Source organism: Oryzias melastigma, linkage group LG17 (genome assembly GCF_002922805.2).
Source record: "Oryzias melastigma strain HK-1 linkage group LG17, ASM292280v2, whole genome shotgun sequence".
Taxonomy (NCBI): Eukaryota; Metazoa; Chordata; class Actinopteri; order Beloniformes; family Adrianichthyidae; genus Oryzias; species Oryzias melastigma.
The window spans coordinates 19,983,512-20,008,580 of NC_050528.1; the positions used below are offsets into that span (position 1 = coordinate 19,983,512).

Here is a 25,069-nt window from a genome sequence, read left to right on the forward strand (position 1 = left end):
ATAAAACAAACCCTCAATTTGCATATTCTATGTCTACATGTTGCTTATATTTAATGTTAGAACAATAATCATTTGATTTGTTTGCTGTTTGGACTTTTTAAAAGAATATAATTTGTTAACCCACTAATGGAAAACAAACAGTAATCCAATGACAAGGTTTTGTAGAAAGGGTCTTTGGAAGCTTCTTTAGAGAAGATAAAAGTTTTGTTTCTTTAACCAAAAGTTTCAAGTAGTTTTCTTAATCTTGTCTGAGGGTTCAAATAAAAATAGCATAAATACATATCTAACCTTTATAATATAAGTCTGTCAATGTTTGATCAGTTACAAACAACACATTTTAAAACTTTTTAAATGCTATTTGTTCAGAATCCTCTCGAGCTTGCTTAAGTCAAAAAACTGTTCCTTCTCCTCAATCTAGGATGTGATTGTAAGATTAAAAAAAATAAAGGAAAATACCAATCATGACTGAAGTCGCCACTTACTAAACTTCTTATGAATGAGGATAAGAAAGAAAAGTGTAGAGTAGAGCTCCCTAAATCTAACACCCTACTCCTTCACTGGAACTGCGTTAAATGACCGGTATCGTATATTACACTGTTATCCTTCCACTTTTTCAGCACCTAATCATCAGTCTCCCAACTACTTTCACACACCATTTGTGCCATTTTAAATTACTACAACTGCCTTTGGACAAATGAGAATTAACTGTCCCCAGCCATCTTTAAAACTAAGTGGTGTCGTTTTGAGTGAGGTCTTGGTTTTGTTTTTCATAGTTCATAATAGGCCAGCACAATAAATCGTAAATTTACTGATATGGCAATATCTGCATCTGCAATAAACACATCGCAAAAGATGGTGTAAACTGCAACAAATAATTACCTTAAATTTTTATATACTTGCTAATATAATCTCATGGCAGCTTAAAGTATTTAACAAATCAAAAAAAAGTAATTTACTCATTTGATCAATCGGATGCCTCCAGTGTTTTAGTGGTTTAATATTTTATTTATTGTGATATATGGAGAGCTTAGAGGTTCTGTTTTCTTTATATATAGCTTTTTTTATATGCAAAGTTTTTTTGCATCTATATACTGCAAATAAGGCTGTGGTTAATAATGTACAGACAAGACCAGGTAGGTGGTGTATCAGGGTTTTTTTGTATTTTAAAAGCCTCAATATTTTGAACAAATATACTTTTTTTTTAAAACAAGTTACATTTGAAATGATTTTCCAACAGCTCCATATCTTAATCAAACATAGCTGAAATTCTAGTTGCATTAGAAAGTAAATATGCTGTGAAAATGTCATGATTTTTTATTTTCTTTCCTTTTTTCAATGTCTTGTAATGACTCATGTATTTAGAATGCAGTAATGGTGGCCTTGTCTTCAAAGTCATGGCACTTGGAAACAGCAATTTGCTAAAAATCAACTGGCTAAAAATCACTCACTATTGCATAAGATTCATGAACTAATTGCCCATGAAAATACACAAACTGCGTAATTCTCAACTGGCCAAATATGTGGAACAGTCAGCTGAAACCCTCAACGGACATCTGCGCACATCGACGAATGATGAACACAAGAAACGCGTATTTCACGCTTCTATCATGTAAAAAGCAAAATTGCGAAATGTATCTAGTGGCTGTATGACATGGCCTTAAAGAGGTCCATTCCTTAAAGCTGGAAAAAGGGGTCTCCTTGAAGATTGTGTTACATCAGGGGCGATTTTGGCTCGCTTCAAGAAACCATCCAACCAGTGTACAAAAATCTCCTTTAACACACGTCTATGCTTCCGTAATGGAATCTCTGGCAAGTCTGGCATAGGCAGGTAGCGTTTATAGATTTTGACGCTGATATTATTAAATATTATATTAGAATGTTTATTTAATTAACAAATGCATGTTTGCTTCAGAGAAAGCAGATCTTAGTTGTTTGATCTTTAAAGAAAGAGTATTTCTTTAAAGATCCAGAAGAGTCAAACTTGAGGGCAGTGTCACTCAGATGATTCAAATTCAACCACAGTGATACTAAACTGTCTGGACAGCTGATTCTTCATGCCCGTCAGCCAGTTCGCTGTCAGGTTCTTCCTAAAAAGTGGAGAGCTAAACAGTCGAAGCATCAAAGTAGGAAATTATCACAGCTCTTCTCAACATCTTCTCTGTGTGCATGAGGCAGCTTACCACTCTTGGTGTCTTTTCCATCCAGCAAGGGCCTGTAGTCACTCTTGGAGATTTTCTCTCCCACCTTATCATCAAAGCTCTCCTTCTCCAGGGAGGCCACAAAATCTCGCTTCAGCAGGGCTTCAGCTGGGGCCCCACCTCCACCCCCACCCAGAGCATCTCGCAGACTAAAGTCCATAGTCCTATCGCTGAAAGACAAAAAGAACAACAATGTCTTTAAACATTATTTCTTAGATGTTAGAATTACTTTATAACATCTGACGAGCCAGTGGACTCAGGTGAGATGAACTTACATAACATTCTCACTATTTTTCTGATACAAACCGCAGTAACACAACATTCAAGACAACATATCACAGAAGAGATTAACAAAAAAAGTCTTCTAAAAATCACATTGCAAAAAAAATCATTTTAATCATGCCTGCACATTTGATCTGGACCAACAATGAACTCTTTATTTGTATAAATGAAACCAAACAAAGTACGTGGGATTATATCCTTGGGCAAACTCAAACAAAGGTTCAATATGTTGATTTAAACAAAGACTTTAACCAGCAGCAGAGTAAGTGAGTAACCTTCCAACATTTAGATTTTAGGACGTATCAGCAAGCTATTTTCTCAGTCTGTCCCATGCCACGGTTTGTCCCTTCCAACAAGCTGTCATTGTCTTAGAAACGTACACACACACTCTACATGGCTGGCGGCCAGAACGAACACATACAGTAGAGAGTTATCAGGACTTGAGCAGAACTGTAAGCTTTTGTTTCTGTGGAAGGATGAATGGAGCCGAGTGGACAGTCCACATATTCACCCCCTTTCTGCCTTTGTAGCCTCCTCCCTCTAGCTTGTTTTTCTCCAGCACCAATTCAGAATACACATTTCTCCATCTTTCGAATTTTGCAAGACTTTTGAGCATCCATCAATGAATGTGCTAAATATCATGATCTTTCTTAAGTACAGTTGAGCCCATCCTAAATAATTCTTCCTAATCTCTGTTGACCTTTTTGAGCATCATTCTACAACATTTATTGATTCACTGAAGGCAGAATAAACATTGAAAAACCTAAACACGAGGTCTATTTTTTTCATTTTTCAGTCTAGTACCACAACAGACTGTTGTGCTTCAAATGAAAATCAAAGTTTTCAAGTAACAACAGTTCTTATTAACCTTCCCATTCCCAGTCTGCATGTTCTCTTTAGTCGTACACATGTTTCTTAGTGATACAAGGACCTTTGGTGCAAAATGTTTCTCATATAAGAAATTGAAGCTTCAAGATATCAGCAGAAGCCTCAAAAAGATTGAGCCAGTTTTGGTTAAGATCTCTACAACATATTTGGTTGGAATGCCAATGACTCCATGTCAAGGAAAGCATCTCTACCATTGTAACTTTGATTAACAAACATTTTTAATTATTTGTTTGCTTTTCATTCCTCAGATGTGTTGAAATTCTTCTTCACTGAATACATATTTTCTATTTTAGACAAACAGGCCTTAGACATCGTCTCACCATAGAAACTGTAGAGCACAAAAGCTCAGCTCAAAGCGGCTTTTTAGTCTATTTCAGAACATTGTTTTAATTTGAGCGCTTGCTTTTGCAGCAGGTAGCTATTTTTAGTTAAAAGCTCGTGTGGACTCACTGTGTACTACCATTACTCAGCAGTCAGTTAATGACTAGAAAGTGAACACAGTGTAGCATTTGGCTCCAAAAGGCCTGATAATTCTCTGAGGGGTTGAAAGAGACCAAAACAAGGATTAAAGGCCTAAAACAAACTGTAATCATCTGCTTCTCAAGTTTAAAGGCAAATGACAACATTAAAAGGTCAAAAAATCTATTTGAAGTTTTGTTTCTATTGGATAGAAATAAACATAAACTGCACTATACATTCATATATCAGTTTTTGTGCTTAGTTTATAATAAAAAAATACATTAAAAAAATCTAAATATCAATAACAGACAGAAAGTTCAGGAAGCTGTATTTGGATATGCTCAGTTATATAGCAAAACATGTTAATATCAAAGACACAAAACTCTATTAGATGACTATGAAATTGTCTGATCTGGTGTTCAGGTTTTTCGTTCAAGGCTGGTGTGTAGACCTGGTCTAGATTTTTTTCTCTGATGTTCTGGTTTAGTGTTTTGGTTTGTGTGTAGGTTTGGTGTAGTCTGGTCAGGTGTTGAGATTTAGTATTTATGTCCTTGTCTGGTATGTAGGTCTGGTCTGACTTGGAGTTTATGTTTTGTCTCAACTGGTCTGGTACTTAGTACTGTTCTTGTCTAGTGTTATGATCTGATCTAGTATTTAGGTCTGGTGTGTAGGTCTAGTCTGGCATGTTGTTTAGGTCTGGTGTGTAGGTCTAGTCTGGCATGTTGTTTAGGTCTGGTGTGTAGGTCTAGTCTGGCATGTTGCTTAGGTCTGGTATTTAGGTCTAATCTAGTATGTTGTTTAAGTCTGGTGTGTAAATCTGGTCTGGTGTGCAAGTCTGGTTTGGCATGTTGTTTAGGTGAGGTGTTTAGCTCTTGTCTGGTGTGATTGTAGGTCCTGGTGGGATTGTAGGTCCAAACCATAGACTGTAAAAACAATGGACAAATCGAGCACTGAGGTCCCCCATTGGAAATGCATTACTTCCTCTCCTCGCAAAAGTAGGCCGCCGCTTTCACCGTCAATTCCTGAAATGGATACCGCCATTTGCAAACAATCTTCAGCGATTGGTCTGAGTCATAGCTGAGTCATCGAATCTACAGGAAGTACTGTCGCCAATCAGGAGTGAGATTATTGCAACCGTCCACCTATTTCCACGCCTTTACCATGGGACCGCGGATGTAAACGCTGGCTCGAGACGACCGTGAAGCTGGCTTCCGATTTTTCCGAACAGGACCTGTTTTTAGGTGGTCTGAGTTCGAAAAATACAGTGGAACGCTCTCGCTGTGAATCGGAAGCCAACTTCATCGTCGTCGGCTCGAGAGAATTGTACAAGTCATTGCTGAAGCCGAGGGAGAACCATTCCAACATTTGATTCTGTCAGCGGTCCTTTTGGATTTACTTACATTTATTCCTTTTTGTCGAGATAAAAGGAGCATTTGGGTGACGCCGTGCCCGAACTGCGCGCGGCCCCCTCGCGCGAGCCGCAGCGTTACTTCACATGCAGGTTTATAGTCTGATCAGAAGCACGTGAGAAGAGCGTTCAGCGGTATTTAAAATAAATAACCATCCTAACAAGAGAACAGCTGGATCTTTTTTCTGTTTGAAAATACGAGTGAAAAGTGAAAAATGAACATTAAACAAACAAAAAAGTCCAAAGCACATAACCTCAGAGTGAAATCTATTTCTACAGAGTAAATCCTCATCTAAAACTGTGGAGAGCATGGGTCTCTTGTTGTTTTAAACTGCTGCATCGGTACATTCCATTGAGGAAAACAACAGTAGAACAATGACTGGTAGGTACATTGTTGAATTGTATAGTAGGTGTTAAAAGGTCTTCACGGAGCAATTGATGAAGTCTGCTCCCATTGGCTACCCGTCATCTGTCACTCAAACCCCCCAGACGGTCGACGTCAGACCCACAAACGCTTATTGAGCCATCTGATTGGTCAATTTATAACTCTAATAACTCATGATAATGAAAAAAAATCTTTGAAAAAAAATTAGGATTAGAAGCAGAAAGCAGCAGAGGAAGAATGATTATTCTGAGATATAAAATGACTGAGAAATAACTGTCTGTTTCTCAATGTAAGTCAATGGGACTTTGGCCTTTTTGCAACCCAGTGGTACTTCCTATATGGAACACGGAAGTAGGGGGGCTTGCTTCGTCCAGTTATTTTATATACAGTCTATGGTCCAAACACAAACACTAGACCTGATTACAAGATGCAAACACAAAAACTAAACACCAGATCTAAGCACTATGTCAAAGTCTGAAACCAAAATGAATGAATATATTTGATAAAGAAAAACACTGTCAATTTAAGACACATTTCTTAAATTCTAGAAAAAAATATACATTTCTAAGTTAAGGTATATATATTTTTTCAAATCTTTTATAAGCTGTGTGTTTAGTACACAGCAAAAAACAAATCCTGAGAAAGTTAAAAGACCCCTGGTCTTTCAAGATAAGCTATCTTTATAAGAAAAATGTTCTATTGCAAAATAATATTGGTTTAGAAAAACAATTCTAGTGACAAGAATTTTTAATAAGAAAAAATTTCATATGCATTTTACATTTTTTCTTATTGAAAGAAAATTAAAGACATTTTCAAAAATTTGATTTAGGGAGCTTTTTTCAGTAAAGGCATGCATGTGCTTGAAGACTTTAACTATAAATAAACATAATTTTTTACAACAAAAACTAAACAGACTAACTAAATAGCCCACCAGCAAATGGCTTATAGATTGTGACATTTTTTTCCTTTGTTTATCCAAATAATGGTGCATTTTCCCATTCGGAGATGGAAAATATTTATACAGTTACATTGATATTTTCTGTTATATTTTTTGCTACATTTTTGTTTTACTGATATATTTTTAAGACATTCGAAACAGAATTAGGCTATTAAAAGTTGAGTTGTTTTGAAGACTTCAGTGATAAATTAGTTTTTTTTTTTTTTTGAAGATTCAACAAACTGATATTTAAAATTTGTGAAACGGGTCCTGCGCAGGCGTCTTATGAAAATGAATCAGTGCATGTGCAAGAAAATGAAAGAGGAACATGTTTTCTGTGACTGCAGAGGCAGCTTTTGCTTTCTAAAGGTTTAAAAACTGCTCTCATACCCACAATGCCTTGCATCTACATCCACCACTTTCAAATCCATCTGCTCCATAATCAGGCCATCCTCCACAAAATCGAATCGTTCTTACATAATCCTGCATTTAAACCCCAAAGGGATCCAGTGCATGATATTAATGAGCGAGTCAGTGCTACATTACTTAAATTAAACTCCGGGATCCTCATATTGTGTTAAATAAAGAACATTAAATGTTCTAATGCTTATGTTTTCAATTGCATGTTAAAGATGAAGCAGATGTGCTTCTATTCAATCCCAATATTTTAATAAAACTGTATAAAGAAAAATAATATTTTGTGGTTTTCAAGACACCAGAACAAGCCTTTGCATAAAAACCAATATCTGCTTTTTGCTTGCCAGTAGTATACTAGATAACTTTGTGGCTGAGCTTCAGGCCACTGCAGACCAGGGATGACTCACAAAACGATATGAAAGTCTGTACTAATGATGTAACAGCAGTGAATGGAGAGGTCAGTGGCCCTGGGGTGTGAACTCCTCCTGCATTGATGGTGCTTACTGGTGGCGGAGAGTGCAGTGTCAGAATTATTGCCATTCAAAGAGCTCTCCAGGGGTTTATGGGAGCCGAAAACACGAGCTGCATGTGCGGGCATTCCCAACAGATCATGGTAATCTCAATTCTGGGGCATAATCTGTTCCTAAAATGAACAGCTTTGAGGATTCTGTTGTGCAGAGAAATGCACATGTCACACATCCGGTCTGCAACTGCACAAAGCACCTTTGCTGCAGCAGGAATCCTCACAGCTAAAAAGGTAACAGAGGGACACAAGCGTTCTGCTTTAGTTTTGCTGCCCAGCCGAGTGAAAAATTTATGATCTGAGATAGACTAAACCAGAAGGACAGAACATGAGGGGGAGTAAACATGAAGGGCAAATCAGATTAATGATCGTCTCTGATCAAAACAAGTGAAAAAGTAGTTTTTTAGTTACATTTTGCATAAATATTTTAAAAATAACGGTAAAATAAAGCATTCTTTAAACTGAAAAGCAATTAGTTTATAAAAATTGAATCATTTCTGCACAATTTCCTTTCAACAGTTTTAAGTGTGATTTTTAGCTCATCATTTTTGGTCATGCGACATAAGTACATGCAACCCAGCAACTGAAGGGGATTTTTTTTTGAAAACATACCAAATAGCTGAAAAGTAATGAAATTAAATAAGAGTATTGATGATGGAAACTTAGTGACACACTGCCACAGTCAACTCCTGTTTGATTCTTAGCACCTAAGTTAGTTTCCTCGGATAGTGTGCTTCGTTTGGAAATTGTGGAAGTTCATCTGAACTCAGGAACAGACCAAACAACAGAGCCACTTTATAATGTGGGACAGTGTGGCTTCACATGGACATACTGTGGATTTAGGAGCAGAAACAAACCAAAAAAGGTGCATATTGCCAACAGACCAAAGGAACAGAATGAAGGTAATGAGAGGAACTAAAGTGGAACGGTGAGGTTACAGGGAGCAGAGGTGAAGAAGGTGGAGGGTTTGAGGACTTAGTGTGGCAAAGAGGTAAACAGGCAAGTGCACCAAGGCTGGAATATGAGAGGGAAGGTTTCTGGTGTGATGTGGGACAAAAGAGTGTCAACAAGAATGATGCATTAGCTCTTTTTCAATTTTATTTTTTATTTTTTGCTCCTGGTTCAGAACAATCTGAATAAAGAAATACTCAGACATGCAATTTTGAGCCTAGTTTTTCTAATATATGTCCTACATTATCAGAAAAATGCTCCAAGAACATGTTAACAACAACAAAAACATCTAGATTATTTTATGCTAGGTCTCATGTCTGAAGAACAGCTCCCAAAGAAGCATGTTCGTATTTAAACATTCATGGCATTCACAATGCTAACAGAATTCCTGCCATGGCTGCCCAGCCAGTCGCCATGGTGACTCAGCAGCTCCTTGATGAGCTCCGACACACCCACACACATGCATGTACAGGGAAGCGTCTGACAGGCAGCAATTTTGATTACTGCTGACCACACGCTGTGTCAACCTGTCTGCACACACACACACACAAACATGTAAACACACACACAGGTGCGGACAGTCAGCACATCTACCAGATAATACACCAACAGTGCAAGACTGTCAAGGAGGGATGTGTGACAGGGTCGACTTGTTTGCAAGGCAATCGAGGGAAGGGTCTGTGAAGGAGACTTTGACAAATGTGTAATTTAAATGGTTAAGTATGCATTTTCTTCCTTCTGCTGTGGTGGTTTTACAAAGATTTTTATCGTACTTTTTAGGCTTTCTTGACATATCAATGTGTGATATTTGGTTGAGTGTTTTTGATTGTTTCCCAGTTGGGCTGCATGAGGATAAACACCATAACAATGCAACTTTTTCAAAAGTACAACACAGTTTATGCAAAAGTAGATGAAATCTGCGATGTGTGAAGATTTTATACTCTTGATTTGAAGTTAAAGGAAGCCATCCTCTACAGAGGCTTCGTGTTTTAAACGCATCATTGGTGGAGGGGACATTTTGTGCTTACTCGTTCTTCACTGTCAGCTCCAATCTCAGTCCTGCAATCAGCAGGACATCACCAGTGACCTTTACTTGCGTAAAGTCCTGACCTCGCTTTGACGGAAGCTCTCAGAAAACGGATGATGAAGATGGGAAGGAAACAGTTTTTCTCATCCCCTGTCCCGTCCACAATCCTATGACATCATGTCCGATCCGAATCTGAGCCTCCTCACTCTGCAGGAGAGTCTGATCTTTGATGCCTCCTCTCATGTTTTGGTTTTAAATTTATTCAACTACTAACCAGTTTAGTTAGTTTAACTTTGTTCTATATTGCACTTTTTTTTTTAATGTTATCTTGACTTAGCTTTTTAAGTGGCTAAGTCCAGGTCACTTTTTTTAAAGTTCTTCTACCATGGAACCATTCAAACAATATCTATCATTTCTTCCATGTAAGACAGTCTGTAACTGATCATAGACATAAACAGATCAGAATATTAGTAAAACAAGGGGTTTTGTGCTTTCCATCCACAAACAAATTCAAACACACAATTTTTCCATATCTCGCCGTTTGGAGGGTTAAATGTAGGGGTAGGGGTTAGGGAAGAATTCAGATTCGATCTTTGAGACTCCCTTATGTAGTCTTTTGCACAGCCTCCAAAATTACTTGAAATTTCCACAACAGATCAAGTTCTTGTCCTCAAATGTCTATTAGGACATTGCTACTTCAGTGTGAAAATGGTAATAAATCCCTGACAAGTTGTGTTGAGCCTAACCAACCCTAAACTAAGGGATGTCTTTTGACATTCTATTGTTGAGATTTTTACAGTACAGAGCTGTTGTCCAAAGTATTTATCAATTGTACAAACTTATATCTTTGTGACACTCTTTGGACAAATTACTGTAATATTTAATTGGGTGACTGATAACTTAATATTTTTTTTTACTTCAATAATCAAAGAGAAATTGGATGATTCCCATCAGCAGGAATCATGGAATCCTGGTACTCACATGGCATAACACAAAGGTATTCCACTCAAGGCCTCGAGGGCTAAGGTCCTACAAATTTTCCAACAAACCTGCCGTTGAAGCTTCTTATTGGCCAGACACCTGATCTGTGTAATTAACAGCAGTTAGAGTTGGTTTAAAAAACAGAAGGATGTTCGTCTTCAAGTCCTGGAGTCTGACACCCCTGGTGTGGAACTAGGGGTGTGCCAAAATATCGATATTGCAATATATCGCAATATTTAGTCCTTCGATCGAGCATGTCCTACCTGTCAGCATTTATCCTCCATCTGTAGCAGATCCAGACGGTAAGAAGTGACTTTGTCTGAGGGCTAGAATGTCAGCGATCATTTACTTCCCGTTTGCTGTAGGAACTGGGCGCGTGCTACGCAGTTGTTTGTGTACACTTCAGGGACCGTCGGGATTTTAGTTTTCATACACTTCAATGTTTAACCTGCTGGTGTACGGTGTAACTTTGGTAAATTTATAATGTGACATTTTCAAACAATGTAATTACTTGTTGCTAATGTTAATTTAAAGCAATTCTTATATAAAAAAGCAGAATTTGATGTATGAACTTAAATTTAAATGTAATTAAAATAAGGTACATTAATTCACTTTAAAATTAGGGAGGCTGCTAATTAATTAAAGCACTTAAAATTATTTTTTTAATTTTTATTATTATTATTTTTTGGCCATTATTATGTGTGTTTTAAGGTTTTTACCTATTGACTGCTGACTGACCAAATGGAAAAATGATAAAGATTGGAAAAATAATCTCAAGTGACAGTCTGAGTACATCAGCCTCAATTTTGGATGCGCAGCCCTTAAAAAGGGAGGGGAACAAAAAAATGCTCGTCAAAGACAGTATTACTGATTTCAGCAATGTTGCACAAGTGTCTATAATTTGTTGCACAAAATAAGAAAAGTTGTTTATCATGATTGTGTTTAAGCTGAAAAAGATAAATGGGGATATATTTTCCCAAAAAACACATTCTTCTGTATAATGCTTTATTAGAGAAGATTTTTACCAATTATCGCAGTATCGCGATATTATCGATATCCTGAGCCATGTATCGCGTATCGTATCACATCGTGAGGTACCCAGTGATTCCCAGCCCTATGTGGAACTTCATTTAATCCACTCAAGGTTTATTGAACTTTAAGTGCCCCAAAAGGTTGATTTAATTTCTATTTTACTGCACCCACAATCAAAACATAAAAATAAATGTCCAACTGCATCTGCAAACATCTTCTGTCTAATTAGACAACATGATGGTTATTGGTGCTAGGTTTCTCTTAACCAAGATACACAAATAATTCTGGACTGGTCAACAATTTCCCTCAAATTTATAACTGTAGTTTAATCTTTAGTCTTGATTCCTTAAATAAAAGCAACCCTATGGTGTTTCAATTCAAGTTCAAAGTTATATTTGAATTATTTAACTTCAGATTTCTATTGTTATCAAATCCTCTTTATTACCTTGTTCTGGATCTCGGCCATTGTTGCCAAAAGGCTGTCCTCCACTGCCACTTCCACTACAGAAAACCTGTCTGTTCTGTGCTGTGAGGCAGTGGGGGGCTCACTAAATCCTACACAATAGACATCAAAACACAAATTGTAGTTGTAAGCTCCAAAAGGAATACCAGGCATCCTGCTGATGAGCTTCTGTGACCAGATTTGTTCCCACAGATTTTGTTTGGATCCTGTACTCTCAAGCTGATCGTGAATAAGAGGCACAAGACGAGAGGTGTGAGAGCAACTCTTGGTAGATGAAAGAAATTCCCCAAAATGATTATTCTTAGATCAACTCTTGCTATTGAAAACTTGCTTACAAAGGGGCATTTGGACTTCACCTAAAATTTGCTTTATTTTACAATTGTAACCTATAATGTTCTATTTTTTTCCCCAAAATACATTTCATTAACAACCTTTTTCATGCATGGAAGGTTGTGTAGTGTAAACTTAATCAACTCTAATATGATTCTGGTCTTGGAGAAGTTCTTTAAAAGTCCTGGAGGACATTCATGGTCCTCTGAGGAATATCATTAACATCACCTACTTTCTACATCCTTGAATCAGATGAGATCCCATGCTTTTTCCAGAGCAACAAAACTCATCTCATCCCTCTGGAAGTTCAGGTGCTTGCACAAAAGATCCAGAAGAGCTGTGTACATTGCAAACATTGGACATTTGGGGAGTAGGGTTGCCTTAGGATGGACTGGTGAACTGTCCAGCGTGTACCCTGACTTCGCCCTTCAGTAGCTGGGGAGGATCCAGCATCCTTGTGACCCCAAACGGGTTTAAACCGGGTTTAGAAAATTGATGAAAATCCAGGATAGACTTTAAATTGTTAGCTTTACCACAGAGAACTGAAATGCTGACAACTTTGGCCAGCTCTTCACATTCTCTACTGTTTACTAGTTTTTCAAAGTAATGTATACTTTGAAGCTTTGGGTATAAAATTTTAACTAAGATTGCAATATTATAATTTAAATTAAAATGCTGAATATACCAATCACACTGATCAAAGTTTCAGAAATGTAAAAGTACCAACATCATAGATCTTGTGCAAGACAACTAGGAATTTATGTAGATGGAAAGAGATTCGTCTTTGTATTTTGTAAACTTTGAAATAGTTTCCTTGTAAAGTTAAAAGAGTGTCTTTACACAAGCTTTTTAAAAAAAAAAATAAAATAAAATTCAAGCAAGATTTTTTATTAAATATATGACTTCTAAAGATCCTAAAAATCTGTATATGCTTGATACTAGGGCAAGGTATCTTTAAGAAAATATAAAATTAATAAAACTCAAACTGGCATTTACTCTCATTTGTGGTCAATAATGTTGTTTTTTTTCCCCACATTTTTTTATTTAAACATTCTTTGGGGGTTATAAAAAATAAAACTAGCTACATACTTACCAAAAGTATTAATTTTTCCATAAAGTCTAACAGAAACACTGTTTTTTTTTTTTTAACACAGGCATTATTTTAATTAAAATGTATTAATACATTTATTCCTGGATTTGATCAATGGCTATTTTTTTTAATAGACTCAATTTCAATTATCCATTTTTTTCTTGACCGCTTTGTCCCTTGCTGGGTCGCGGGGGTGCCGGAGCCTTGTAGAGCATAGCTTAGTTCTAGTTCTATAGTATATGTGTGAAAATGTTCGTGTCTTGCTGAAAAAAATGCATATAAAGTGTGTAGTGAGGAGTTTTATAGTCTTAGAACATTTGTAATTCTACTTTGCAGATTTTACCTAGCACAGGCTTTTGTTAGAATGCAACTCCAGCAATAAACAGGGGAACACTGTGCAACAGAGCGTCACCTGTGTTGGAGTTTATCATTTTAATTATTGTACCTACTGTTTCATACACTGCTTTGTTTTGCTTTTTTACCGTCATGTATTTTATCTGTTGTTGCTGGAGAGCTGTTTTAACCGAATTGCCCGCTGGGGATTAATAAATATTCATCCATCCATCTAAATGCCCAACAAGTAGAAATGTATTGAAAGAACACTGATGCATTCACTATTGTCATGTATTCAAAGAACTGTTATCAGCAAAACTATATTATTGGCTGACATTTTTTTTTTTTTTTTACCTTTTTGTGCAATCACCTGCCAGTATTACGTTGCTATTATCGTACATTCTTAATGAAATCCACAGGAGTTGAGCAGCCATGTGGCAGCATGGAGCTGAAGAGATATAATAGGAATTACAGGATGTCTGTTCCTCAGAGTAACTGCACTTCAAGGATTTATCTAAAAGACGATGGCTGCTCATCAGAGTACTTCTTCAGTTCTCTCATGTTTAAGTGGGTAAGATATTCAGACTCCAAAAATCTGCTTTACAGATTTAATTTTTACATTTATAATGTTGTAGTGGCTACAAGATATCACCATTCTGTGTGTGTTTCAAGTGGTTCTTTCACATCAAGAATCTGGGTCAGAGTAACAACACTTCTTGGCCGATTATCTGACAGTCTGTTGACACCAAACTATAGTATTGGCTCACTGCCTCACCCAAACTGCACTAAATAAATAATCAGGTACAATTCATAATGAAAAAACAAAATGGCTGGAGATTTAGTGTTGAGTGGGTATTGGTGAAAAGAAGGAAATATTTACCATAACTTTAGTTGATTTTTTTACGTTTGCAATTGTTTACAACTCCTTAAACATATCTAAACCTGCAGGGTAAAGATCTTATTTTCCTGAACATGCTACTACCACCACCGTGTTTCACTGCTTGGGTATCAACAGCAGGTGAACAGCAGTGTGCACACATCAGTGATCTTATTAGTTGGGGGGCTTTCAGCAATTTTCAGTTTCTAGATTTTTTATTACACACCAAGATAAGGAGTGACTCTTCAGATTTTTTTTGTGATAGAGAAAAACCAAAGACTCAGTAAAACAACAAACATATCCAAACTTACCGCTTTTGATAAACCGCATCAGAGATCAAGGGTTTGACAAAACATGTGTAGTCTTTCCATAATAAAAGCTTAAGAATGTTTGAGGGATTGAATTGTATTGGCTTCAATGGTTGCTTGGAACATCATAAAACCAATCAAATGGGCTTCAAACCCTGCCGGAAAGAATCTCTGAGAAGGATTTTTATCATTATGATGGATATTTAATGGAGTTCATAAAGTGCTTTTCAGTTCCTCTTTTGCTCATTCAACCTTCAGATTAAATAATTATTGAAATCCTTTGAAGTTGTTTATCTCCTCTGTAAATGGATTAACAATAGTGTTGGAAAACTGGCAATTAACTCTGAGGCTACACGTTTAAAAAACAGCATTTCATCGAATCATCTACATCGTCTGCTCAGTTTAAAAAATACTGTTATTTTGCATAAATGGAAAAATTGCTGCTCTTAAGAGAGGCATACTTTCAGCTATTATGTTAGTTAGATTTACAGTCATTCAACTGGAACACGTTATTTGTGAGCGTTTGGCCCTTCCTCAGCAGGCAGACTGCATAGAAACAGTGAGTAAGTTACTCTGCATTCAGTTGTGTTTGTTACGGTTAAATTGAAAAAATAAATAGGATCAAAACAAATGCTATGTTTACAACCATACATAATGTTTTTTCAATAGTGTATTTGCTACAACTAAGACAATAAATTAACAGCAATTTAGCTGATGTTAAAATTCCTTCTTTAATTTGCAGAAAAGGTAAAGGAAAAATGCATTTGGTTTCTTATTTCTTTGTTGTAACGATGCTTCTTGGCAATACCTTCTTTACTGTTGTGAAGCCAAAGAAGATTTGGCACATGATCACGGGCATGACCCACATATTCCTTTCTGCTTTTCATCCCGCAAATGCACATTTCTCACAAATGTGGCACCATTTTAAAAGGACAATAATCTGGTTCTGCCAAGACCAATTCAACGAAACAATCTACAAAAAGCAAACACTTTCAAAACAAAGCAACAGAAAAGGTCAAATAGGATTTGAGACGGACTGTGCGGAAACCAAATCCATATGGGCACAATGATGACTGTGGATGAAAATGACCATAGAGCTGTTTGGCTGCGACAGCATAACAAATAAATATTTCGATTGGACGTCATTGATACCTATTGACAAAGCATCCCTAGTGGTATTTTAGCAGTAATTGTGCATTTTAAAATCAAAAACTTGTGTCGGTTCCTAGGACATAGTTTCTGCAGAGTGGCAGGAGTTCTTTAGAAATTCCCCTCTTGTGGGCAGAACTGTTGGTGCAGAGAAAGCCCTTATCTGTTCTCTCCTGCTAGCTTACATCCCGTCACATTACCGGTGCAACAAACATGGCGAGCAATATCGGAGGTATCCAGCTGTACAGTTTTGAGCCGGACGCCAGCTCAGACATAGAATCTAGTCGTCTACTAGTGGATGCTTCAGAATGGAGGAGCAAGGAGCTTCTGGCTTGCCGTACATCCCATCTACAAGCTTTTTCCTCGTTTGCACCTGATTCAAACGAATTTGAGTAAAGAAATAATCAGAAATTCAATTTTAAACTGAATTTTATCATGAGAAAAATGCTACAAGAGCGTGATTAAAAACCCAATTTTCATCAGAGTGGGTCTTTAAATATTAGTGGAGCAAAGTCACTCAGGGTTGCATCAGCACCACTTTTGGCTTTAGTGCCACAACCCAACAGAGTGTTTATGGTTCTTTATCAGGATCAAAACGCAGATTATTTTTAAAATTTGATTTGGCACATTACTGAAGGGCCTGGACGGAGAGCCAGACAGGGACAGAGATGTGGAATGATGAAGGATGCTGAAATACTGAGTGTAGATGGGGAGGGGTGTTATCCTATAACGGCAACCATCTTAATAAAATAGGACTCTATCTACAACCACTAAAACATCAGAGGAGCCTTCATTTAAGAGATGCTGCACAATCCTGCAGGAAACATGACCTTAAATGATGGCTCCATAGACGAAGAATGGAATCACACAGGGAGTCTGAGGAGCAGGATGGCCACAGGCTTCAGGGGGATTTTTTTTTCCAGCATGGAGGGGGGAGTGTACCATCCCGACTGCGGCATCACCACCATAACAAAGAGACACGAACCCACGGAGCTCTGCGTGAGATACGGATCCCCCCGCTTTCCCCTAACACGCCCACCACCTTCCATTGTGATGGAGGCAACAAATAATATGGAAATAAATATAATAAAAAATCCCGTTTATCAATACCACTGCAGCACCAAACCTGCCCAGCCCCCCCGTTAGGATTTCACGTATTTCGTATTTACTTTAAAAACAGGGGGGAAAGGCGCGACAGGGAGGCGCGAGGACACAAGAAAACACCATATCACGCGATGTCACTCCGCGAGGCGGGCTAAAACAGTAAAAATCGACAACTTACCGTTTTAAAGCGTCAGTTGTTTAACGCTCGTGCGTGTTTGCGTGAGACAGTCAAAGTGTGTGATGGGAGGGGGGGAAGAAAAACCTCTCCACCTTTTCGCTGCTCTCACAGCAGACTGCTGCCAGCACGCAGACGCAAGCCCCGCCCAGATTCTGAAGCCGCAGCCAATCAGGAGCCTGGAAAAAAAGAGAATCGAGGCCTCGAGCTGCACTGATGGTGCGTTTACAAACCACCGTAAAAATGAATGTCATGGATTTGTTAACTAATAAAATAAATTCTTGCGTGTAAAACTGAAAAAAGGAGGTAAAATATGGTGGAATTGTAAAACACGAGGCAAAAATCACTGATTGTAGATGCAGAATTAAATATACACAGTTAAAAAAAACATTTTAATGCAAATGTGTCTTTAGTGAAGGATACACATCATCTTCTAGGAGATTTTTTGTCTGACTGTCATGAATCAAACACAGCTCATACCAAAATAAACATCAGTAAAATTAATTTCTGATTGGTGTTGCTTTTGTTGTCTGGTGGGATATTTGAATGATAACTGACAACATTTCTGTATGTTTATATAGCAAGCCATATGACTGACTGTCTGCTGGGCAGGCAGAGGTTCCTATAGGATTATCAGGGATTATAATTCACATTTGGTTCAGATGGTTTGTCCATAATCTATCTTTTTGGTCACGCAAATGTACACACACAAACACAAAAATGTGTCTTATCCTTCAGTTTTGCTTTTAAAGGTATAAGTGTGACATTTTCAATTCAAATTAGAAAACATATAATTATTATACAGTAAAAATAAACACTCATTTTTCTCAGTTTCATTATTTGCATTTTTTCCTGTGACCCACAAATTATTCTTAAAATTAGGTGAAAGTGAAGTTATGACTTCCTGCTAAAACGTGATTGCCTCTCGATTGAAAAATGTAACAAAAATCTTGTTCTATGCTTTCATAAAACACTATTTTTAATAGTTGGCGTCTTCCCTAAGTTTAAAAAAACCCCAGAAAGCTGTCATTTTGACTTCATTCTTCTCGTCTTTGCAGGATGGATAATGAGGAGAGATATTGTGAAGATTTGGCATCTCATGTTTATCGTTCTCTTCTCTGTTCTCCACTTCATTTGCTTCTCATCTCCTGGTCAGGGTTATGTAACCTTTGTTCCCGTTTAAATACTATTTAATTAAGAAATGTAAATTTTGTATCCATGTGAAACAATTTTCTCTCATGGAATGGACTCAAAATATCCAAAAAATCATTGATAGAGGTATTTATTTTACCTTAAGATTATATTTTATTGACCTTTATTATCTGGAAAATAGAGAAAATAACATTGAAAGCCATTCTTATCTTTGTTTGACAGTTTTTAAGCATCACAGATTTACGGAGTTGAAGTATCTCTGTAAGCAAACCCTTTGTAAGTTCTGGCCACTCTCTGCAAAGTCATATGATCAGTGGATGACTCAGCATTTTCTGAAGCAAACAGCTTGAAACACCATGAAATCTGATTTGCTTGCATTCTCAGCAGTTTTCCAGTCCAGTTATACTGTTATGTTTGAGGTTAATCAGTGTGTTTTTCTTTTCTTTCTCCTCAAAATGTTAATGAATCTGACTACCTTTACCTGTGTGGGACTGATGAAGCCATTTTTGTTTTTTGTCACAAATCCAAATAACAAAAGCTTTTCATTAAACGCAAACCCCCATACACTTATCAGATTTAGTGATGATAAATTTTGAAAGAAAAAAAAAAGTTTAAATCTTTGAAGTCCCTTTAAAGTCCCACTCCATTCATCTTTTGATCTATCTATTGTAAAAGTGTTCCCAGTTGTTTTTAATTGTGCAGTTTTTAGCTAAAAAATCCCCAAAATTGTGTAGTTTTCCACGACATGGCTTCTATAGCGCAGTTTCTGCTAAGTCATTGTGGAGCATATTTTCTACATCACAAATAAACTCCTTTCAAAACTGCATTTTTCTTCTGGTTCTAATTCATAATGACTTGAATAAAGAAATCATCAAAATTCTCAGAAATAAAAATTTTAGCTTGATTTCCTCAATATATGTCCCCCACTATATGAAAAATGTTACAAGAAAAAGCTAACACAATTTTCATCATAATTGATCTTTAAGATTTGTTGAAGCCATTTGATCAAAAGTGATATCTGTATAAATCTTAGCGATATCAGTTCTGAGGTCATTTTTTAAACTTTTTTTTTTTACGTAATCTTTCGTCACGTAAATATTAAATAATAGCTTTAGGTGTTCATTGTTCCCTTTTTTATGCTTTATGCTTTTCCGTGTTGATATGAATTTTATTATATTAGTCCTTTACCACCATCCATCCACCTTAAGAACCTCACAGGCTGCTGGAGCCTATCCCAAATACTGCTGGGTACACTCTGAACACAGTCTGTTGCAGGGTCACACACTCTCACATGCAGACCTAAGGGACAACTGAGAGTCACAATAAACTAGAGTACCAGGAGAAAACCTACCATGGACGGGGAGCACATTAAACTCCACACAGAAGATTCAAACCAAGACCAGCAGCCCCCATGTTAATTAGTTTTACCAATTAAAAGGGGAAAAAATCTGATCAGTTAAGGTCAGACAATTAATCAAATGTAAAATTATGTCAAGTATTTTCCTTTTTTTTTTTTTTGAAAATAAGCCAACAAACCTTCATTTCTCTGTACCATTCTGATACGAAAACGTATTTTCTGCCGTTTTAATTATGAAAAACTGGAGTTTTTATTGTGGTTGCTGTTTAAATTACATCTCAGCTTTTATAGTTTCATAGATTAGTGGAGCAAACTTTAAATATCGAGTATTTCTTTGAATATTTTTTCGTATTTTCTTTGCGAAACTCTTAAAACCTTAGGTGACCTAGATAAGGAACCGACTCCTGCTGTGCTGAGGCTTAATGGAGAGACTGACATTCTAATGAATATAACATAGTCTCTTATCAAATCATTACCTCACATATCTCCATGTTTGACTGTATTTCAACTCTTTTTAGTACTAAAAAAAGTACTTTGAGAGTTTTTAACTGAAAATTCTGTTTTTTTTTTTTAGTTTTCTGCTGATCAACCTCACAGAAAGCATGAGGGCTTTGCACGGCACAGATGTGCAAAAAGAGAGTTTTAGGGTAGAGCTAGGATTTGGGGCGAAGCTGCACAGGGGGTGTCTGGGTTTGTGGGCGTGGAAACTGATGAGATTATGAGGCTGAAACAAGAGGGATGAAGCAGGTCATAGATGGAGGATGGTCAGGGTTAAAGAGGAGTAATGCATACGCTCGGTAATGCCTGTTTTTATTTGTGCAGCAGATGAACTTTAGCATTAATCCTTTGTCCCTGAGCTGCTCACAGCAGCATGGATGAAAACAGAGACAGTTGCTCTGCCTCAAAAAGTCACACAGTACATTTTAATAGTATAAATCCAACAAAAATGAAATATAATATTGATAATATTTAAGACTCTTAGACTGGAAGCAAAGAGAATGTATCTCTTTTAAATCTAGATTACAGCACTTGAGACTGCTTCTTTAAATTGTACATTTTTTAACCAATTAATTTATATATTTAATGTAATCAGCATTGTAACACTGCTCTTATTGTTTATATTCATTGTAACTTTATTGATTCTGTCCAGAGCGCCCTTGGTAAAGAGGTTTTAAATCTCAATAGGACCACCCCTAGTTAAATAAAAATACAAAATAATTAATATTTCAAATGTAAAAGGCTTGTCAGTGAATTAACAATATATTTGCTCAGTTGAATCTACACGGATCTGTCACTTTATGGATGTTAATCTTCTATTGTTTTGATACTGTTCCTTGGATTTTTAATATTCATACTTGTGTGGTTCTTGATTTTACAAATGTTTCGTGTTATTCTGGATATTTTTCTATTTTTTCATTAATCTTTTCTGGTTCTGTTTCATAGATACCCTGGATATTAGACCCAAAATCCTACATTTTTATCTTCAAGGATTTAGTGCAACATGAAACTTTGCTTTTCTTCAACCTTTAAGTGTTTAATTTAATTATTTCTTAAAATGTTTTTATTCACAAATGTGTTCTTTTTTAACAGTTTTTAATGGGGTAAGTTTTTACCAGGAGGCAGGGTCTGACCGTTTAGTTCAGCACTTAGCTATTGTTTATATTTTATGACCGACCTTCTGCTTCTGTAAAATTGCCGTCATGAAGCCCTATGATTCAATTGTTTTTGTGATATTGGGCTATATGAATAAAATTGAATTGAACTGAATTAACATACAGCGATTTGTTCAACTCTTAGTTTGTGTTAATAAAGGAATCAATGGTTCATTTAATGATTGATTATTTGATACAATGTTTAAGTTTTTCTTGCAAAATATTTTGATGCAAATATTGTAGATTGCTTTGATTTTACCTTTAATTTGAACTTTTATTTTGAACTTATTCAGACTAAAAAGTTTAAAATTGTTGTTTAAATTTGTAAATATTGGTCCTTCAACCTTGAATCTTTTCTTCAGTCAGTTTCAGTCATACTAAGGGAGCCATATACTGCAAAAGAGAATGACCCATAAAAACATCCAGTCATCTACAGCAGAACAAAATTGGGACTTTTTTTAATTAAAACCCTCAATCTCATTGCTTATTTTTCAGCATGCAAAGATAATTAACTGATGCATTTAAATACAACACATTAATTAAAAAAACAATAAATAATGTTTTACTGTTATATCACACTAAAGAGAAGTAGCGTTTGCTTGTTAAATCCTCCATCCATCCATCTTCAATGTATATGCCTGATGATGTAAACCATTTAAACATTTTTAGAAAAAGTTTCCTATCATGCATGTTTTAGGGTTTTCTTATGATAAAAGAAAAATAGAAGAAAACCAACTAAAAAACTAAATAGAATCTGAAGAAAAAGCTTCAGAAAGCACCAGTGTACTACACCATCTTGTGGTCAAAAAAGAAATTGCAACGTTAAATCTTTTAAAAAAGAAAAAATAACATCAGTTTTTCTAGTGTTTCCTAATTTGACATCTGTGAAAATTTTATAAGATCAGTTTTATCCGTCAGTACATTTTTATCAGTTTTATATAAAGTTAGCATTATAAACCAACATGAAATAAAAATAAATGCAATAATTTGCATGCAGAATCAGTGTTTTACATAAATGTGTTTACTTTTCTATTATATTCAATTGTTTATGATTTTTTTTTTCAGATTTTCTGCAATGGAAAAACATATTTGTTTATTTTCTTGGATTTGTGTTGAATAAAATTAATAAAAATCTATTTTTTAATGTATTTATTTTTTTGGTTATATGTGATTCTGTCTGTGCTGGCTAAATGTGTTTTAATAAAGGAAGACATACATCTGACTCCTCTAAACAGTGAAAAGCTGCACTTGTGATGTTCAAAAACTCTCAGTAGCTTTAAGACATTAGAAATAAAAAATCTAAAATCTAAATGTCTTGAATTGACTTGAATAGTTTCTGAATCTGCTGCCCTAACCCCCCCCCCACACACACACACACACACATCCCCTTCCACTCACAGCTTCTTTCATCGATCCATTCATTCCAGTTTCCTCCTCTGCTGTGTTTGCAGGAGTCTGTCTCTGAGCGATGAGGACTTCATTGTTGAAGAAGTTGCAGTTTTCTGCTTTTCAGCACCTCTCCACTCTCTGCTTTACCTTCTTTGAGATAAAAAAAATCTACGACAATGTAAAGTTTCCTTCCACGACGGGACAAGGAGGAAAAAAAGAAAACGGCAGCCCTCTCTGCTATTGTCTGCAGCAGACTTTGAACGGAACAGGAGTCATTTTCACTTTACAGGGGAAAAGAATCATTATGGAGTCTGCCTTCAAAGAATCGGCCGGACTTTGTGTAAAAACATCCACAGAAAAAGCTTTTCTTTGGTTTGTGTGTGACGGTTCCTAAAGATCAACTTGTAACACAAATGGCTTGAAATAAAAAGAAAAGAAGCATTTAGATTTAGAAAAGAAGATTCTCAGTTGATGACCTGGATTCATTTTAGGTCAGTGAATCGGATCGTTCAAAATGAACCGATATCATCTATGACTTGTATCGTTGTTAAAAATTAATCATCAAACCCCTAACACTAGTCATGGACAAATAAATGTGATTTATTTAAAGAAAAAAAATGTATTTTAGGCAAAATTTGAAATTTATGTACAAGTGTTTTGAGAACAAACTCCAGCTGCCAGGATGTTAAAGTTTGCAGATTTATCTTATGCTCAGAGGAAATAAAACAAATAATTAAATCAATTACGGTTTTGCTCTAGTAAGTTAGTTAAATGTCTGAGCTTTTAGTTGGAGAAACTGAAACTGGAAGCAGAATTACTGTAAGAATTTAAACTTTAGAAAAACTCAGATTTAGGGATTTTTTTGTCAAATTTTGTGAAGCAACACTTAAAAAGTCCTTCCTATTTAGTCATATAAAGTCAATCAATGCCACTAAAAACATATAACTAAAATAACATTTAGCTACGTAATGACAAGAGGTTGCACAGTAGAGTAGATGTCAAAACTCTCACCTCACAGTTTTCACTTCTTGACTCTTTTTTGTGTGGAGTTTGGACGTTCTCCTCAAGCATTTGTACATTTTCTCCACCGGGATGTTTAAATCCTGAAGACAGAGAATATTGCATATATGCAATAAAACAAATTATTGATTCTAAAAGAGTTTATATATATATATATCTGACACACTATGGTAAAATATTTTGACCCTGAGCAAAAAAACATCCCATAATTTACATGAAAGACATAAAAAAATGTTTTTACTTTTTAGTTTTAAAGCTAACCAAAGTGCTAAAGGTAAAAAACAAGCAAAAAAGCGTAAAATAAAATAAGATTAAGTAAAGTTTGAATCTAAAATACATTAAAATACTCTCAAATAAAAATGTCCACATCTCGTGTATAAAGACAGATTCAGAAAACAGATGCAGAGATAGACAGTTTTAGTGTTCAAAGACTTCACAAAAAATGTTCTTCATTCTAAGTACATATACAAACATTATGAATGAAACTGTAAATGTATCTTTATTTGAGTTTTAACGCCCTCTTGTTGTAAAAACAAAAACTGGAAAAGTGGAAAAGCTTGCTGCTTGTAAAGAGGAAATGGCGCCATCTGGTGGACACTTGAAAATAATGCAGTAACATTTCACAATGAAAACCTGCCAAGACTGAAAAACTTTTTTATTTTAAAATAGTAAAATAGCATTTTAAACATCAAGCCATCCATTTTCTTAACCCACTATATCCCTTTGGGGGAGCCAGAGCCCATCCTGGCTTCTGTTGGGAGAAGGAGGGAAACATCCTGGACAGGTTTTCAGTCTGTCACAGGCACATTTTTAACTGAATTGAAATTGTTCACAAGATGAAAACAATTTGAAGAGATGTTCACTTAAAATCCAGAATTTGCAAAAAACAAACAAAAACAGTAATAAGATTTAAAATGGTTTATTTCAAGCAATCAAGAAAGAATAATTCATGTGCAATTTAATCAATCAAACAGAGGTTCACATCCATAACTACACATCAAATGACAGACTGCTCGAAAGGAAGGAAGTGAATTTATACAATCCCACCCTATTATCTTTAATATGGGCTGATTATTGTCATTAGTAATTGTATGACACTGTTAGAAAATATTTTTGTGGGGGTGCAGTGAGTCTAGCCACAATAATGTGCAAAAGTCTGCTCAAACTAGTTCTAACCGCTTT

The 25,069-nt window shown here is 36.0% G+C and overlaps 1 protein-coding gene and 1 long non-coding RNA gene across 6 annotated transcripts in view; both read right to left on the reverse strand.

Moving 5' to 3' along the window:
• map4l (microtubule associated protein 4 like) overlaps nt 1-17,478 on the reverse strand; it is an 80,852-nt gene extending 63,374 nt beyond the window's left edge. For all 5 annotated transcript variants that reach the window (XM_024273341.2, XM_024273345.2, XM_024273343.2 and 2 more), the window contains exons 1-2: nt 17,321-17,478; nt 2,181-2,368 (exon numbers count right to left, since the gene is read on the reverse strand). In XM_024273341.2, the coding sequence (XP_024129109.1) occupies nt 2,181-2,358 (178 nt within the window). In that variant the 5' untranslated portion in view covers nt 2,359-2,368; nt 17,321-17,478. The remainder of the gene's footprint in view (nt 1-2,180; nt 2,369-17,320) is intronic.
• Nucleotides 17,479-22,530: 5,052 nt separating this feature from the next.
• The window catches only part of LOC118599903, a 21,077-nt gene continuing 18,538 nt past the window's right edge, over nt 22,531-25,069 (reverse strand). Inside the window, exons 3-4 of the long non-coding RNA XR_004949445.1 lie at nt 23,879-23,970; nt 22,531-23,017 (exon numbers count right to left, since the gene is read on the reverse strand). This is a non-coding gene — a long non-coding RNA (uncharacterized LOC118599903). The remainder of the gene's footprint in view (nt 23,018-23,878; nt 23,971-25,069) is intronic.